Source organism: Siniperca chuatsi, linkage group LG5 (genome assembly GCF_020085105.1).
Source record: "Siniperca chuatsi isolate FFG_IHB_CAS linkage group LG5, ASM2008510v1, whole genome shotgun sequence".
NCBI classification, from domain to species: Eukaryota; Metazoa; Chordata; class Actinopteri; order Centrarchiformes; family Sinipercidae; genus Siniperca; species Siniperca chuatsi.
The window spans coordinates 17,925,279-17,940,705 of record NC_058046.1 but is presented as its reverse complement, the minus strand read 5'-3'; the positions used below and the strand labels follow the sequence as shown (position 1 = coordinate 17,940,705).

The following is a 15,427-nucleotide window of genomic DNA, read 5'->3' as shown; positions in this document are numbered from 1 at the left end:
GACAAATAAAAAGCATCATTTAATGTACAAGAAAGAAAATTAACATTATACGCAGGCAGACAAGTGCACACAGCTTCAGAAAACGGAAATAGGCATGAGCATGGTTCCACATCAATGAAGTCTTGAGGTGAACCTGAGAAGGGCTGAGACTACTGGTGTAACAACACAAAGTGTCTGAGGCATCATCTCAGAGGAAGCTGTAATATCTGCTGTGACAAAAAAACAAAGAAAAATGAGAAAAGCAAAGTGCGGAATTACAATTAAATTACCAGAAGTAGTGGCACATTTACCCCACATAATGCTGCAATAAGAAAATCACATTTACAAAGCTGTCAACCAGCTGTACTTTGATGTTGGTAGTACATTCTACAACAAGTACCATCTAAACACTGCTGTATTATTATGGTACCCTGTTAAAAGCTAAGAGAGGAGTCACTGTTTACTGACAACTGATTTTTAAGCCAAGTATTAAAAGCTCCTGTTTAAAACATAGAGCGAACACATAAAAGCTGCTGCTGACTCCATCTTCTCGGTCTGCACCGGCTGCATCAACAGAGGAGCCCTCAGTCAGTTGGCATGTGAGTGCGTGTACCGTTTTTAATGAGACCAACAGGATACTTTCCCCCAGACACATGATTAGATGTTAGTAATAAAATGCTTGGTAATTAAAATGAAGGTAAGTTGATGTGAGGCTTTTGACATAATGCCTCAGGAAGAAAAAGGGAAAAACACTGCTGGGCTCCAAAGAAACTAAAAAGACCCCAAATTATTTTAGTATTTAGTGAACATAAACTTGAGTATAAAAGTTATGGATACTAATGTGTTAAAATGCCTTTAAACACTTATTTGTGAATACTTCTAGCAGGGGTGGAAACGTGTTTGATGACAACGTTACGTCTCCGATGGGAGCCAAGTGCAACAGATTGAAAGCATGTGCCATCATTTGTCTGCAAGAACAATTAATAACAAGATTATTCAAGTTTTCAGAGGAAGTTGCACTAAAAACACTCCATCATACTCTTTCACAGTCCTGTGAACAACAAACACTGCGCCCCTTGGTCCACTTCCAGCTGGGTGCATCCTTCGTCTGCAATACAGCTACAAGACCAGCAGGGGGCCCCAATCTCATGACATGGCATTGAGGCAGATGGTCACAGTGTCACTTCATTAGCAGGGAATACTATTATTACCAGTCACATTCATTTTAAAGCAGGTACCAACACTTGAGTCCACACAGGAGTCTGGACAGTCCTTATATAACTAGACGTCCGTGGTGCGGATGCTGTCGTCATCCAGGCTGAAGGGGAAGCTGCAACCGGTGTGAGGCTGCGGCTGCGAGCGGTGCCTCCGACGCCCACTAGCCACATCTCCTGATGCTGTGAGGATCCCCAGTCCGCTGGTTGAAGCTGCTGGAGGCACGCTGGGGCAAGGGGTCGGGTTGGAGAGGGAGTTGGAGGAGGATGAGGTGGAGGAAGAGGTGGAGGAGGAGGAGAGAGAAGGCAAGGTGGGCACGGGGCTGAAAGCACTGTCTTCATCCTCTGTGTCTGGGATGGAGGGCTCACACGATGGAACGGGCATCCAGGGCTGCCAGCCCGGTGCCACAGAGCTAGACTTGATCAGCGGAGGTCTGCGCTCATCACCCTGTTGACCTCGAGACGCCGAGGAGGCGTTGTGACTTCGATAGAGAGAGGACGCACGTTTAAATGAAAAACCCTGCAATGAGAGAGACAAAAACATCATCAGTGTTTGTCATACCCTAGAGTTTTCACTTCTCCTCCAAGAACACATAGCAAGAAAAAGGATTGTAGAATTTTTTGTTTTTGCGTCAAGAGGAGAGACAACAGTTAGAGTTACCTTAGGGGGACCTCTGAAGTCCTGGATCTTCATCTCAATGTCCCTGATCCAGCCATGCATCTCCTCTGGAGAGTCGGTCTATAGAGAAACATTACCAGAGGATAAAGCCTTGCAGAGCTGCATACCTGCACTTATTTTCACACTAGCTATTGTAGTGATTTGTCCTATTGTGTTGTATCACATTTTCTAATAGCTGCTAATCGATATTCTACATTTTTCTTAGTGGCAACAAATCTCATGAAAAGACCAAAACAAACAAAAAATGGATCCTGCTAACAGTTCATTACAATAAATATGGGCATTGTAGTTTGTTTTGAGTCAATCCTACGTACAGTGACCTGTCGCCGTAAATACTTTATATACTATAGTATTATTTGTATATTTGTATTAATCTGCTGCTGAAAATAGTCCACAACAAATGCACTATTTACTCTTGTTTGAGTATCATTTACAATGCACATAATTAATCAATTAAACTAATTTAAGCAAAAATGCCAAAACTTCACCAGTTCCAGCCTCTTAAGTGTGAACGTTTGCTAGTTTTCCGAGTCTTCTACGATATTAAACTAAATATCATTTGATTTTTGACTGTTAGTAGGACAGAACAAGCAAAAACTTTGACTTTTAGAAATTGTGATGGGCATTTTATTTTATTTGTTACTGTATTTAGCTGGGACAATAAAGAAAAAATAATCATTAGTTGCAGCCCTGGTTTCTACTTTATGTTTATGTAAAAAAATAAAATAAAATCAGCAGATATATCGCTACTGGGTTTTTCAAATTTTAAAGTATCAATAATAGGCTCTATTTTAATTTGTAATTCAAATTTAATTTTAGTTGATGATTTTTCACTTTGGTGTCTGCAATTACACTATGATAATGTTCTGTTTAATCTATTGTTGTTTACGTGTTGTTTGTTTCAGTTTACTAAATGTTTGTCATGCTGGGGAGGAAGGATGTTGTTGTTGTTGTTGTTATAACAACAGATGGCTGAGCCCCTTTCACATAAACAAACTTTTCATGGTCCTAAAAAAAGAGCCCGTGCCACACATCAGCAGCAGAGCATTTAGAGAAAACAATTCAAAACATCAAGACGGATACACCTGGGAATATAGACCCTCTCTGCTCTAACAAAATAACTTGAACTTAAAACAAAGCTTCAGATTGGTTGGTATAACAGGAAGATGGAATTGTACCTGAATGTAGAAGGTTCGGGAGCTGGTGATGATCTCAAACAGGTTGTCTCTCAGCAGAAGATCCCTAAGGAGATAAGTTTAGCTGTTAACAAAATAACATCGTACTTTAAGCATGTACCTAAATGTATCAAATAATAAAAGCATTATTTGTAGCTGAACCCCACCTTTAAAACAGAACAAAAATCTAAACTGAGTCTAAATATAAATGGTATGGGTGGAAATAAATAGTGGAAATAGAATGGGAGGTATCAACAGTGGGAAAATACAAGTCAGAATTGCATTGGGTCATGTTGCGTGATTTCTCTTTAAAAAGTGGAGGTTACATATATAATAGGCCCAGGTTAATGTAAAGTTGGTCTGAAGTGTCTATGAGGAGAAATGAGAAAGCTAAACAATGAGCCATGATAGTTCATTGTGATTGTGCATACAATAGGAGAAGTTCTAGATGAAAATAAAGTTTGATTGAAGCGTCTATTGAAAAAATGAGAAAGATATTTACAAAAATCTGAAAAGTTCTCTTGGCCATTTTGCATGCACTTTTGAGACGGCCCCTAACTTCAGCCTGTCAGTTTCCATCTACTGTCAAGTCATGCACAGTGCCAGGCTTCAATATAGATCATGAGGTAAAAACCTCACCTGTGCAACATCAGTCAAGATTTATCCCGCACTGAACAAAAAATCTGGAGGAAACTGATAAAAAGGTATTATGGACAACCTCACTGAATGTCTGAATATCAAACTTAAAACTATGGACAACCCCATGTTAGCCTATTGTTTGTTTGTACACTGCAAACATTTAGATGCTGTTTGCATCTGTTTAAAGTGTAATCTGTTCTTATCCAAATATCCGCATATGTTTGCATCAGTACTAGAGAGATAACCAGATGGAGAGACAGTAAAATGGTGGGAGAATTTGACTCTGTGATTCACATTTAACTCACCCTGACTTGACGAGACATTCGTGGACCTTCTGAATGTCCCTCAGTAGAATAGCTCGGAGAGGCTCCTTATCCTGGAACATACGTGGGAACAATTCAGAAATGGATAGACAAAGACCACAGTCACACACGTAAAAATAAACATCAACTTGTGAGAGGTAATGCAAAAAGGTGGGCTCCTCACCATCTCGGACTTGTAGTAACTGACTGTATTTTCATCCAGGGTGAAAAACCTCCTCTTCCAGCTCTTCCTCTGAAACACACACACATACCACATTACAGTTTCCACACAAAGCTTTTTTATTCAAACACAGAGTTAATCAGTTATAAATAGCTGGGTACTCACCACATTTCCCTGTTTGACACAGTAACCACACCTCAGCACACCTGGCCTGTTGCCCTTCCTCTCTCTCCCTTCTGTCTCTTCGTTTTCATTCTGAAATGTTTCATCACAACCATCTTCATTATCATTACAACAATCATGTAACCACCATCTTCAATATATGTCAGATCAGATAACAAAAAAGTTTTGGAGGCCGAGGGCAAACTGTAATCTGTACGCTCAATGACGCAAATCCTGGAATCTAACAACATCGGTGTCACCTTTAACGTCATCATAGTAACCACATTGGTTTTTAGCTTCTGCTTCATTACCTGGATGGGAGTGTGCACCACCACGCCACCGATGATCTCCGTCTTGTAGGCCTGCTGTCTCTTCCCTCCCTGAGTGTCACTGATTACTGCGGTCACATCGGACCTTGGAGGTGCAGGGCCAGACTTAGGAACCTGTCAGCACAGCAGCAGGTAGGATAGTTAACTAGCATGTCATTAACAAGCAGAGCTTAGTGAGTAAAGTCTGCTATTAATTACCAGGGGGTCAGTGGTTTGATTCCCACTGGGAGTCTCCATGGTGCAACAGTGCAACTGTAATATGTTCTGCATGAAAACATCCGACACAGTCTATGGGGATGTTTAAGCGTTTGAATTTTACTATCCTTTGCTCAATTTAGTTTTCTCTTTCTTAATGTTTTACTGTCAATTTTTCTATTTAATGACTTATATGTCATGTTATCACATGTTGTCATGGCTATAATAGTGACATTGTAATTGTTTTATTTACTGTGTGTAATGTAAGCTGATTTGTTGATTATATTATACGTTCTAATATGGACCCAAAGAAGGGTAATTGTTGCCACGGTAACGACTAATGAGCTTCCTAATAAACAATGAAGCATTAACTACTGTTAACTGAATTTTATATATATAAAAAAAAGGTGAGGTGCCTTTAGTGCTGCTCAATTCATAAAAACAATGAAGACCTAGCAAAAGAAAATACTCTAAAAATAGGGTAAATATCTAGAGTAAATCAAATACTCAAAAAATATAAAAAGGGGCATCCTGGTGACCTAAGACGCCTCGGTTCGATTCTGGCCGAAGACCTTTGTTTCATGTCAAACCCCTCTCTCTCTCCTCATTCTTCCTGTCTGTATTATCACTGTAAGCTACCCAATAAAAAGGCAAAATGCAAAAAATAAAAAATAAAAAAAATCTGAATAAATAATTAATGGCCTCTACAAAGTATAGATAAAAATCAAAATCTTCCACCCCCTAGTGTGTCTGCAGAAGAAAAAAAAAATAGAGATATTCTGTGAAGGGCTTTATTTTAACTATTTTATTTTTGTTTTGTGAAATCCATTAGTCAGTGCTTTGTTTTCATTCCTGCATTTACATCAGGTCCATTCTGCTTTAGGAAGTATTTTTTACATAAGGTTTCATTGAAGCCAAGGAAGCTCGGAAAATGCGGCAGAGAAGCCCTCCCATCAGAGGGGAAGTGAAAGAGAGTTAGCAGTGCTGCTTCCTGTGTCAGCGTGCAGGTGAGAAAAAAAGAGAAACAATATTCTCTGCCATCTGCCGTCATGAGACATCTGGATGTCAGCAGTCAACAAAGACCCGGTCATCTCGCTGAACACACACAAATATTATGCAAATGTGGAAAGTGAATGTGCACAGCATGTTCACTTACACACTCACAATGGTGTTTTGACACCTCCACCACATTGACGTGTATGTGTTATCTCTCATATTCATGCACATTCACAATTTCCTCATTCACCAAGTGTGCGAAAGGATATTTGTGGGCAACGGACTGGCATTTGCAGCCACCAGGGCCAAACTGGTTTTAGTCAAACCACTGCAAACTGCAGCTTCCTGCACTCAAGTGGAAACAAATCCCTTATGAATAACTGCTGTTTTAGGGCGCCTTGGTAGCTCACCTGGTAGAGCGCGTACTGCGTACCGAGGCTGAGTCCTTACTGCAGTGAACCTGGGCCCTTTGCTGCATGTCATCCCCTCTCTCCCCTGCCTTTCCTGTCTCTCTCCAGCTATCACGATCATAATGAAGCAGATATGCCAAAAAAATAGTTGCTGGTTTAGCCTTTTTCTTACCACACATTAGACATCTGCTTATAATATTGTGTGTGTGTGTGTGTGTGCGTGTGTGTGTGTGTGTGTGTGTGTGCAGGTGTGCGTGTTGCACTCACAGTGATCTTGCTGGCCTTGTTGAGAGCAGCCACCCAGTCCCTCATGTCAGTCACATCATTGGCTTGGAGGAAGTACCGCCGGGAAACTGAATTGATGACTGCAAAAATAGACACAAATTCCATGAAAATCCACAATAACCGCATTATATCATTTTATCACATGTGTAAATAAAATTAATGCCATTGTGCGCTACTGGATAAGCATGACTCAGTGTTTCCCCTAAAAACTTACCAAAGCAGAACTCTGTCTTGGGCTTTTGCTTCGCTGTAGCTTCATTCACCTGAGAAGAGGAGAAGAGAGGAGAGGAAACAAAAGGAGAGATGAGGCATAAGGAGAGGAGAGGAGACAAAAGGAGAAGAGAGGAGACAAAAGGAGAGATGAGGCATAAGGAGAGGAGAAGAGACAAAAGGAGAAGAGAGGAGACAAAAGGAGAGATGAGGCATAAGGAGAGGAGAGGAGACAAAAGGAGAGGTTTGGTTTTCAAAATCCCTTTATTTAACCATTGCAACCAGAACCAGAAAACAGATCACTGTCACACCATCACAAGAGGACAAAAACAACAAACAAAAGGCACAAACGTGGTTCTCGGATCAAAAATGTACAATCAGCTTTCCCCCCCATATGTGACTGAAGGCCTGCATATTGTCCATCATCTTATAGTAAGCGCGCTCCACCCTCAGTCGGGCTTTCAGCAGTCCCTCCAGGAGCGGCACTCTGAGCCCGGTTCCTGCGTGTCAGCCAGATGGCTAACTTGGCAGAACCAGATACTAAAAGTACTAATAAGGAGAGGAGAGGAGACAAAAGTTAAGGAGACAAGGGGAGAGGAGAGAAGAAACATTTAATTTCTTTGACGTGGATTTGACTCAGAGTGTCCAGGGAGGAGCTGTCAGCGCTGCCGTGCAATGAAGCCAGATGTCATTATCTCTGGTTAGCTCAGCACTGACATCTGGAAAACTTCACAAAGTCTGCTTCTGCATGTGACCGTTAACTAGAACTACAGATAAATCCGATCTGGTGGATCTGTGCACCCTATGTGCATGTTTTTCTTTTTGTGTGCACTCTATGAATTCCTGTCTCCATGCGGCTCAGACGTCTCCTCTGCGTGTTCACGGGACATCATGTAACCCGCAGCAAAGTAACAGGCAATCAAGAGAGCGGTTTACCTTAGAGATGTAGGTTAGTTTCAGGCTGCCAACAAAGCTGGCTCCACTGGGCAGGTTCTGCATGCAACACAAACATACAGTCATTGGCTCAGAGTCCAAGGTTACGCGGCTCCTATTGGTCAATTTCACTTCCTCTTGCTGTTTGTGCAAGTGTGTGTCATGCATATGTGTGTGTGTGTGTGTGTGTGTGTGTGTGTGGAGTACCTGAGGGTTGTCCATATACCACAGCAGAGCATTTGCCTGTGTGTCGAGGATGAAGTATCGCCTCTGGAAGCGGCAACTGTTCTCCTTCTCCTCAATGTCCAGGAAGCCACATACACGGTTCAGCCGGTCCAAGTACGGCATGCTGCTGCTATCACATATCACTGGGAAACACAGATGGACAATTAGACACACACATACTCAAGTAAGATGGACAAATGTAAAGGGAGCAACAGAAGGAGATAAACTCATACGACAGACAGGCAGATGTGAAGGATAAACCATCTTTCATTCACTGTTCAAACACACACAAGCGTGCGCGCACACACGCACACACACACACACACACACACACACACACACACAGAGGAAGAAAGAGACCCGCTCGCACTCAGCAGTTTTTCATGTGACGTGATTGAGGCTGAGCAGCTAACCCTGAAGCCTGAGGCTGAGCTGAGGCCCTCCACCACAGCCAAAAATTACAGACTGCACTCAAGATCTGCACACATGCACATTTCCACTGGCCAGAGAAGAGAGAAGAGAGAGGAGAGGGAGGGAGGAATGGGAAAAAGAGGAGAGGAGAGGGGGAGAGAGCTGGTGAGATGTTTTCATTAAGATGATGCCATGCATGTGAATCACTGAGCTGCTGACTGACTGACAACTAAATCGAGACTCATTCAGTTAGACACTCAGGTATGCTGATGAGATTTCAATAGTGTTTGCTTTCCAAGAGAATTTTATCTATGGCAGACATCGGTACATGAAAGTCCTTTTTTTTTATTTTGCAGGAGAGTCAGAAGACATGTTGAAAGCTCTATTTTATAATCTGGTCCTCCTTAAATTACTGGGGGAACTTTCAGTCTCTCCACTGTTGTTTCATTTGCATCTCTGCAGACTAAACCTGAAGTAATCATCACATCTGTGACTGATTCTTTTTTTTTTATATAAGAAGAAAAACCATAACATAAGTGACAGTCATATAAAATATATAATCAGGACTGAATGGCTGAGCCCTCTGCCAATACTTTTACAGGATTGTCTTGGCTTAAAACCATTCAAGAGATGGAAATTATCAACATTTCCATAAAAACATTCACACACGTCACGCAACACAGTAGCGACAAACAGAGACAGAGAAATAACAACAGACACACAGGCTGCATCTTCACTGTGCTGGTGGAACTCCTGTGAAACTATTTTTAACTCGATGGTTAGGAAAATGCTTCATTTTGAAACAGGTGGGCTGCGTACAACATTTTGTCTTTTGCCATTGAAATAGGTCAAAGACACTGAAAGAAGCCTTTTGCAGAAACTCTGGGTGTAATGGAAAAGTGAAAATGATGCTGCAGAGGTAGCGATAACAACACTGACACTGGCAGTGTTGGTGTCCCCCGCCCCGAAAACCATTTTGGGTATCAGAAAACATCTGGCTTGCGTTGAGGTTGTGGCATTTTTGGCAAACCTTTACCAAGAAATATAATTCAGACAGACAGTCTTTAATACATTTCTATGAGATTTAAAGAACTCCAGCTTTGAAATGTAGCAGGTTAACACAGATAGCCTATATATCTATTAATGTAAATAGAGTTTGTGTGTAGGAGGAACACAGTGTACAGATCACAGCAGTGATATCAGAGTCATTGTTTTTTTACCACATCCAGGGCAGTGAAGTGAAACCCACCTACAGTCAGTTTACACATCTGCTTTATTTGTGTAACTTCTAACAGAAACTGATTCAAATTGCTGTCAGTTATACTCTAGCAACGTTTGTTAAGTACTTCTTTTAAGTCCGGGATTTGTGAGAGACAGAATAACAAAAGAATGGGCAAAAGCTTCTCAATTGTGAGGATTGGCTGACAGTGGTGGAATATTATTGATATTATTGATGCAAGGGTCTCTTAAATCTTTCTCATCTTAATTTTATTTCATCCTTCCCTTGAGCTGCTGCTTGTGCTGGTTCATTTAAGTTAAGTTCAAAAATAAGAGCGGCTGTAATGTTTGGGGCGCACTATTCTATGTTTATTCTATTTCTAATGTGAAGTTGAGTTGTTTTCGTGATTAAAAGGAGTTGTATGGAGTTTTGTATGTAAAATCTTGATTTGAAAAGTATAGTTGATCACCTGCTTTCTTCACTGCTTTCTAATGACAGCTGGATATCCACAGTAGCAGCAGCAGTGCAGGCACAAGCTTCACGCCACTGAATGACCAGTTTAAAGATCAGTGGCGTGCACTTATAATGTTAACGTGATTATGAGCATGCGATGAAAACTTGAAATGTGATCTGAAAAAATTACTCAGCGACACCTGACAGACATTACATTTGTTCAGCTCAAATGACCTGCACTGACTCAACAGATCCGACGACTCAACGGCCCGCCACACCTACTGCACTGTGCCATCCGCACACACACGAGGACAACACACACACAGGCACAAAGTGCCACTGTCGACTGACTACTTACCCGCTCGCTGTGGAGAGTCAGTGTGCGCCACAGCCAGCGCCCCGCACGACTACGAAGCAGAGAGACCCGAGTTTGGTAAATACGAGCATGGTAGAGAAAGTTTTAACAACTTTTACAAACAGCGCACATTAACAGGGCCGGCGTGCATCTCACACTCTCGTCTGTTTGTTTGTGTGATCGCATTTCAGAAGACTTGTCTTTTTTCCGGGTTGGACGTTTCGTTATTAGAATAAACCAGCCCCGGATGTGATCTATGCGTCCTGTCAGCTCCGGCCCGGGTCCTCCTCCTCCTCCTCCTCCTCCTCCTCCTCCTCGCTGCTGTTGCTGCTGCTGCTCTCACAGAAGAGGAACTAAACTGAGCTCAACAGGCCTACCTTCTGCCTTTTCCCGTCTCAGTTTAACAGGGAAAGTGATGCAAAATAGGCCTCTTCCTTCCAGTTGTTTCGACAGCTTTTGCTCTTTTTAGTGAAGCTTTTTTTGTAGTATGCGCAGTATCTTTCTTCCTGCAACCCTATCCAATATATGATCTCTTCTTCTCTGAGGTGGCAACTTGAGAACTGGGTCAAACACACAGACTCAGCTGAATCAGTTAGTTCATATAAATGAGCTATAAAGGAAGGGAGTGTAAACCTGGATAAACAGGAACACAGAGAAGAATAGTGTCATTTGAGTACGTACCATGTAAAGGTGAGTGTGTGACAGGTGGAAGGTGATGTGCCAAAAGCAGTGGTGCCAAAAAAAACTACTTAAAAATCCTGTACTGTACCTGTACTGAAGTAAGTAGCAATAGGACTACCAAGCCATGAGTCTAAACTTACAAATATTTGACTAGCCACCAAACCAATCTCCGTAACATTTCCTGAGCATTTAAAAAGATCACACATTTTCACATCTTATTCATTCATTTAACTGTTCAGTTATATTTTCTGTAAATTGTCCAAATGTTGTTCCAAATCCTTCTCTAAATTGTCAGATGTTTCTGGTGGAGAAATACTAAATCCCTTTCATTTCAATTTAGGTATTTTTATGCCTAAAAACAGTCAACGATATCTGGTCTAAAAAATAGACAAACATATGTAATATATGTGTGTGTAATTGGAGAAGTAACCTTGGTAAGAACTATTTTATTTATACATATATATATATATATATATATATATATATATATATATATATATATACCATACACCATACATTTTTTTAAACATTTAAACATTTTTTTACAATCTTAAAAAAGCCCAGAAATAACAGCTACTTGTTTTCTCTTTGTGCAAATAGGACATGCTTTATGCAAATATGCTCATGGAAAAAGAATATTCCATAAATAATCGTTATGGTTGTAACACTGCAAATACATTAATTTGCTCAGTACCGTTTGAACTACATCACATTTAGCTGTCAGTTACTTGCTTGTTTAAAAACAGTTTTAGTCTGAACAGCATTGTGTTTTACATCAATGACCTCTGGTCAACACCTCACAGTGTCAGCCATGATAAATACTGTGAAGCAACACCTCTGAACAAAGCAGACCGCTACAACGGTCATCAGTTTCAATTTAACATCAGAGAGGAAAAAATATATGAAAGATACATTAAATATTAAGAAACAAACCTCAGAAATCTCTGCTTGAATGTCACTCAAAGCAACTGGAGGATATTCAGGTGTCACAACTGATGCAGAATGGTTACATTCCTGGCAGAATAATGTTTTAATATTGTAGGTGATCCAGTTGGTATTTGGGTTGACTACCTCATAGTTTAAACTTCAGCAGTGCATCTTATTTTCTGAGTTTATCTTATGTTTTTATGTAAAATCCTATCTGCAAAGTAGCAAACTTAACATCAGACAAAAGTTGTGGTGTAAAAAGTACAATATTTCCCTGTAAAATGTGTTAAATCTCACAAAATGTAAAGCATCTTAGTGTGTATCCTACTTAAATAGATTACTTCTGTATTGCTTCACTGTTTCTTCATCTTTACACAAAGATGACCACAGTTTGAGTCCTGTGATGAAACTCCTGAGAAACAGAAAGAGAGCTCGGAGGATGAACTGACTTGAGCTCCTGGTTTCAACACTTTATGTCTAGTCAAGAGTCTGGGTTTAGTTTTCACACATGTAGTGCTGAGCCTGACACCTTTTATAAGTGCTGAAATAACAAATATCTGCATTTACAACAGCAATTCTGTATTCTTTTGGCAAAATTTGTGGCCTCCTGTTAAGAGGAAGTGGTTGCACGTCATATGACCTGCCTGAGGAGGGAGACCTACCTCGCTGATTTCATATCCTGTGGCGACTGCACAGGTTTCAAGTTACACAGTTGCAGAAGGAAGTCCTTAAGTTTCCACAGACCCCCCTGTTTCTGCTGAAAATCACAGACTGTCTATGACTATTTTCTCTCTACTGTATATGCACTTTTACAATTAGGGACATTATCATGAACACATATCTCTTTTCTCTGGCTTTTAAAGGTCAAGTGTGGGGTATCAAATGTCACAGCACACAGCAAGGTGATCTTACCCACACACTGCACACATGCTGCACACACACACACACACACACACACACACACACACACACACAAGGGTGGGAGTGTATCTTTATTCAGACAAGCTTGCATGCACAAAAAATGAACAATTCATGCACTAATTACAAAAGTGTTTAAACATTTTGATATTTGGGGTGTTAAATTACTTAAATAATGTGGTTCTATGGTATCAAGCGAGCTGTGCACTAGCTACTGCTGAGACACCCCAGCACCTACCAAAACCACACCCGAGCCCCACCGTCTGTAGCAAAACCCTTAGTAGGTGTACTTCACTTTGTACACATATGTTCCCCACAAACTCTCAGCTTTACATCACCTGAAAGTGAACATACCACTATAGAAAAAAAGTAGGTTACTATTCAAGTTTTTGATGATGATAAAAAAATGACACAATCAAAGGTGCTGAATAGAAGCTTATATTTATGGGACACTCCTTCACTGCACCAACACTGTCATCAGAAATACTTTAAAAAAAAAAACCATAAACCACTTGAAACTCTCTGCCGCTCAAATCCTTTTTTGTAAACTTGGATAATAAAAATCTCTGAGGGGGCCAATGACAGAGAGAGGAGGGTGGATGGAAAGACAACATCACAATTGACTGGATGAAACAGATAAGGAGGAGATGATGAATCACTGGAGGAGAAGAAAAGCAGAGGTGTTTACTGACTGAAGGCCATGCGCAGCAGCAGGGCCGTGATCAGCAGGACGGGGCTGGAGGCCAGAGCCCCTGCACCATTGTGGTGGTGATTTCCGTGGCTGTGGCTCCTGTGGGGCCCGTTACAGTCGTCACCAAAACAACATTGCATCTTGGCCCCAGAGCTGCCGCCGTGAGCCTTGTCGCAGAAAGCCTTGTACGTGCACGACTTCATCACAGTGTCTGAAAGAGAGCGAGACAGAGCAGGACGCATGAGGCCGGCAGATGTTCACAGTTGCTTTGAAGCGATTGAATGCTGACCATTTGTGTTAACTTGGTGTGATGCTGTGAACCTGGTGAACTCTCGCTCTTCTTCACTTCACTCACACACACACACACACACACACATAGACAAATATATGGGCATACAGAGGTCTGTGGTTATCATAAACTGCCGGGATAACATCCAGCAACCTCAAATGATGAGAGGCTGGCTTTATGATCCCACACACACACACACACACACACACACACACACACACATAAACAATCAGAATAAGACACGAATTTGGATTTTTGTAATATATCCAAAAATACTATTGGTTCCTGCATTATGGGCTTTTATACTGACTTTAAAACCTCTTCTTTGTCAGTGAAAACAGCATAAGCACTGCTTTAACTGCTACCTCACACAAGCAGTGGGTTGTCTGTGTTATGCTGACCTCTAGTGAGACGTTTACAATACTGTATTCAACCAAATCATACTTGTGTTGCATGTTTTCCTGGGTGTGTGTTTACTCACTGGGTCCTGTGATGGTGGAGCAGGCGTCGGCGTACTGAGGGCAGGAGGTAGAACCCTGTCTGTTGCAGTCATCCTCATTGGACGCCACGCATGTGTGACATTTGAGGGCGTGGCCTTCACAGACAGAACAGGAGAGAGCACCTGACTTGAGACTAAGCATGTATGTTCACATGTGGGTGTAAACATGCAGACACACAACCATTATGTTCTTATTAGTCCATTCACCCCCACTGTGCATCCACACAAACACACACAGGCACACACACACACATTTGCTTACATTAAATAGACTTTATGACTTGGACACATTTGCACACAATCAAAGCTGCTATATATCACAACAACATGTTAGATTGCACTAGTGTATAGATTTTTCCACCATTCAGGATACATTTATTGCAGACTAAGTTGACATATAGATCATTTGATCCTTGCAGGCTTAAATGCGTGACATATTTATATGGAAAATGTCTCAAATTGTGCTGTCCAAGGTGCTGCTTTTAGGACAGAAAAATCCTGGATCCTCTGTGTCACAGTGCTTCTGTAACCTCTTAGAGTGTGCCAGCTGCCTTTAAACTTAATCCTTCCCCACTGCTGAAAACCCCAAATCCAGTGTTGGTATCAGTGTTATAGAAACTTACTGTGGCAGGCCAGAGAGATGAGCAGCAGCAGGGCGAGAGCAGTCTTCATGGCACCTGGCTGATGGGTCACTGTGTCTTCAAGAGTCCAGAGAAAGAGTGGATGAGCTGAGATGAGGCTCTGATGGAGGGGACACCAGGGGATGAGGTGGAGGAGGGGGTTTAGGCAGGGGAAGGTGTCTGAGGGCATTAAGGTCTTATCTCTGTAATCTCTATCTATGCTGCACAGCCAGCACCCTGTGGTAATGGACTTAACCAAGCTAGCTTTAACAGGGAGACGCAGTTACAGGTCAGTGTTATTAAGCTATCAGTGTTGTGATTAACAGATTTTTGAGGTCACTTGTTATAGTATTGACTCTACTACACTGTTTTTGTAACTGTGGACAGTTTTCACACTGTGGATGCAGAATTAAGCTGAAGCTGCCAAAGAAGCTCAAGGTCGTTATTCAC

At 41.5% G+C, this 15,427-nt stretch overlaps 2 protein-coding genes across 3 annotated transcripts; both read right to left on the bottom strand.

Moving 5' to 3' along the window:
• On the bottom strand, nt 1–10,707 carry plekha2 (pleckstrin homology domain containing A2). The gene is made up of 12 exons (XM_044196825.1): nt 10,356–10,707; nt 7,897–8,057; nt 7,693–7,749; nt 6,761–6,809; nt 6,529–6,626; nt 4,643–4,774; nt 4,335–4,424; nt 4,173–4,241; nt 3,992–4,062; nt 3,051–3,114; nt 1,855–1,932; nt 1–1,713 (listed from the first exon to the last, which is right to left on the bottom strand). Exons 2-12 carry the CDS (start codon nt 8,035–8,037, stop codon nt 1,261–1,263), a joined length of 1,302 nt encoding a protein of 433 aa, XP_044052760.1. The 5' UTR covers nt 8,038–8,057; nt 10,356–10,707; the 3' UTR covers nt 1–1,260.
• Nucleotides 10,708–12,939: 2,232 nt separating this feature from the next.
• Nucleotides 12,940–15,182, bottom strand: si:ch211-113d22.2. 2 transcript variants are annotated; one of them, XM_044196822.1, is made up of 3 exons: nt 14,981–15,182; nt 14,340–14,480; nt 12,940–13,780 (listed from the first exon to the last, which is right to left on the bottom strand). In XM_044196822.1, the coding sequence occupies exons 1-3, from the start codon at nt 15,165–15,167 to the stop codon at nt 13,563–13,565; spliced, it is 546 nt and encodes a 181-aa protein (XP_044052757.1). In that variant the 5' UTR covers nt 15,168–15,182; the 3' UTR covers nt 12,940–13,562. The 2 variants fall into 2 exon arrangements, with proteins under 2 accessions (XP_044052757.1, XP_044052759.1); XM_044196824.1 differs by having other exon boundaries at nt 14,340–14,453.
• Between the last annotated feature and the right edge of the window lie 245 nt (nt 15,183–15,427).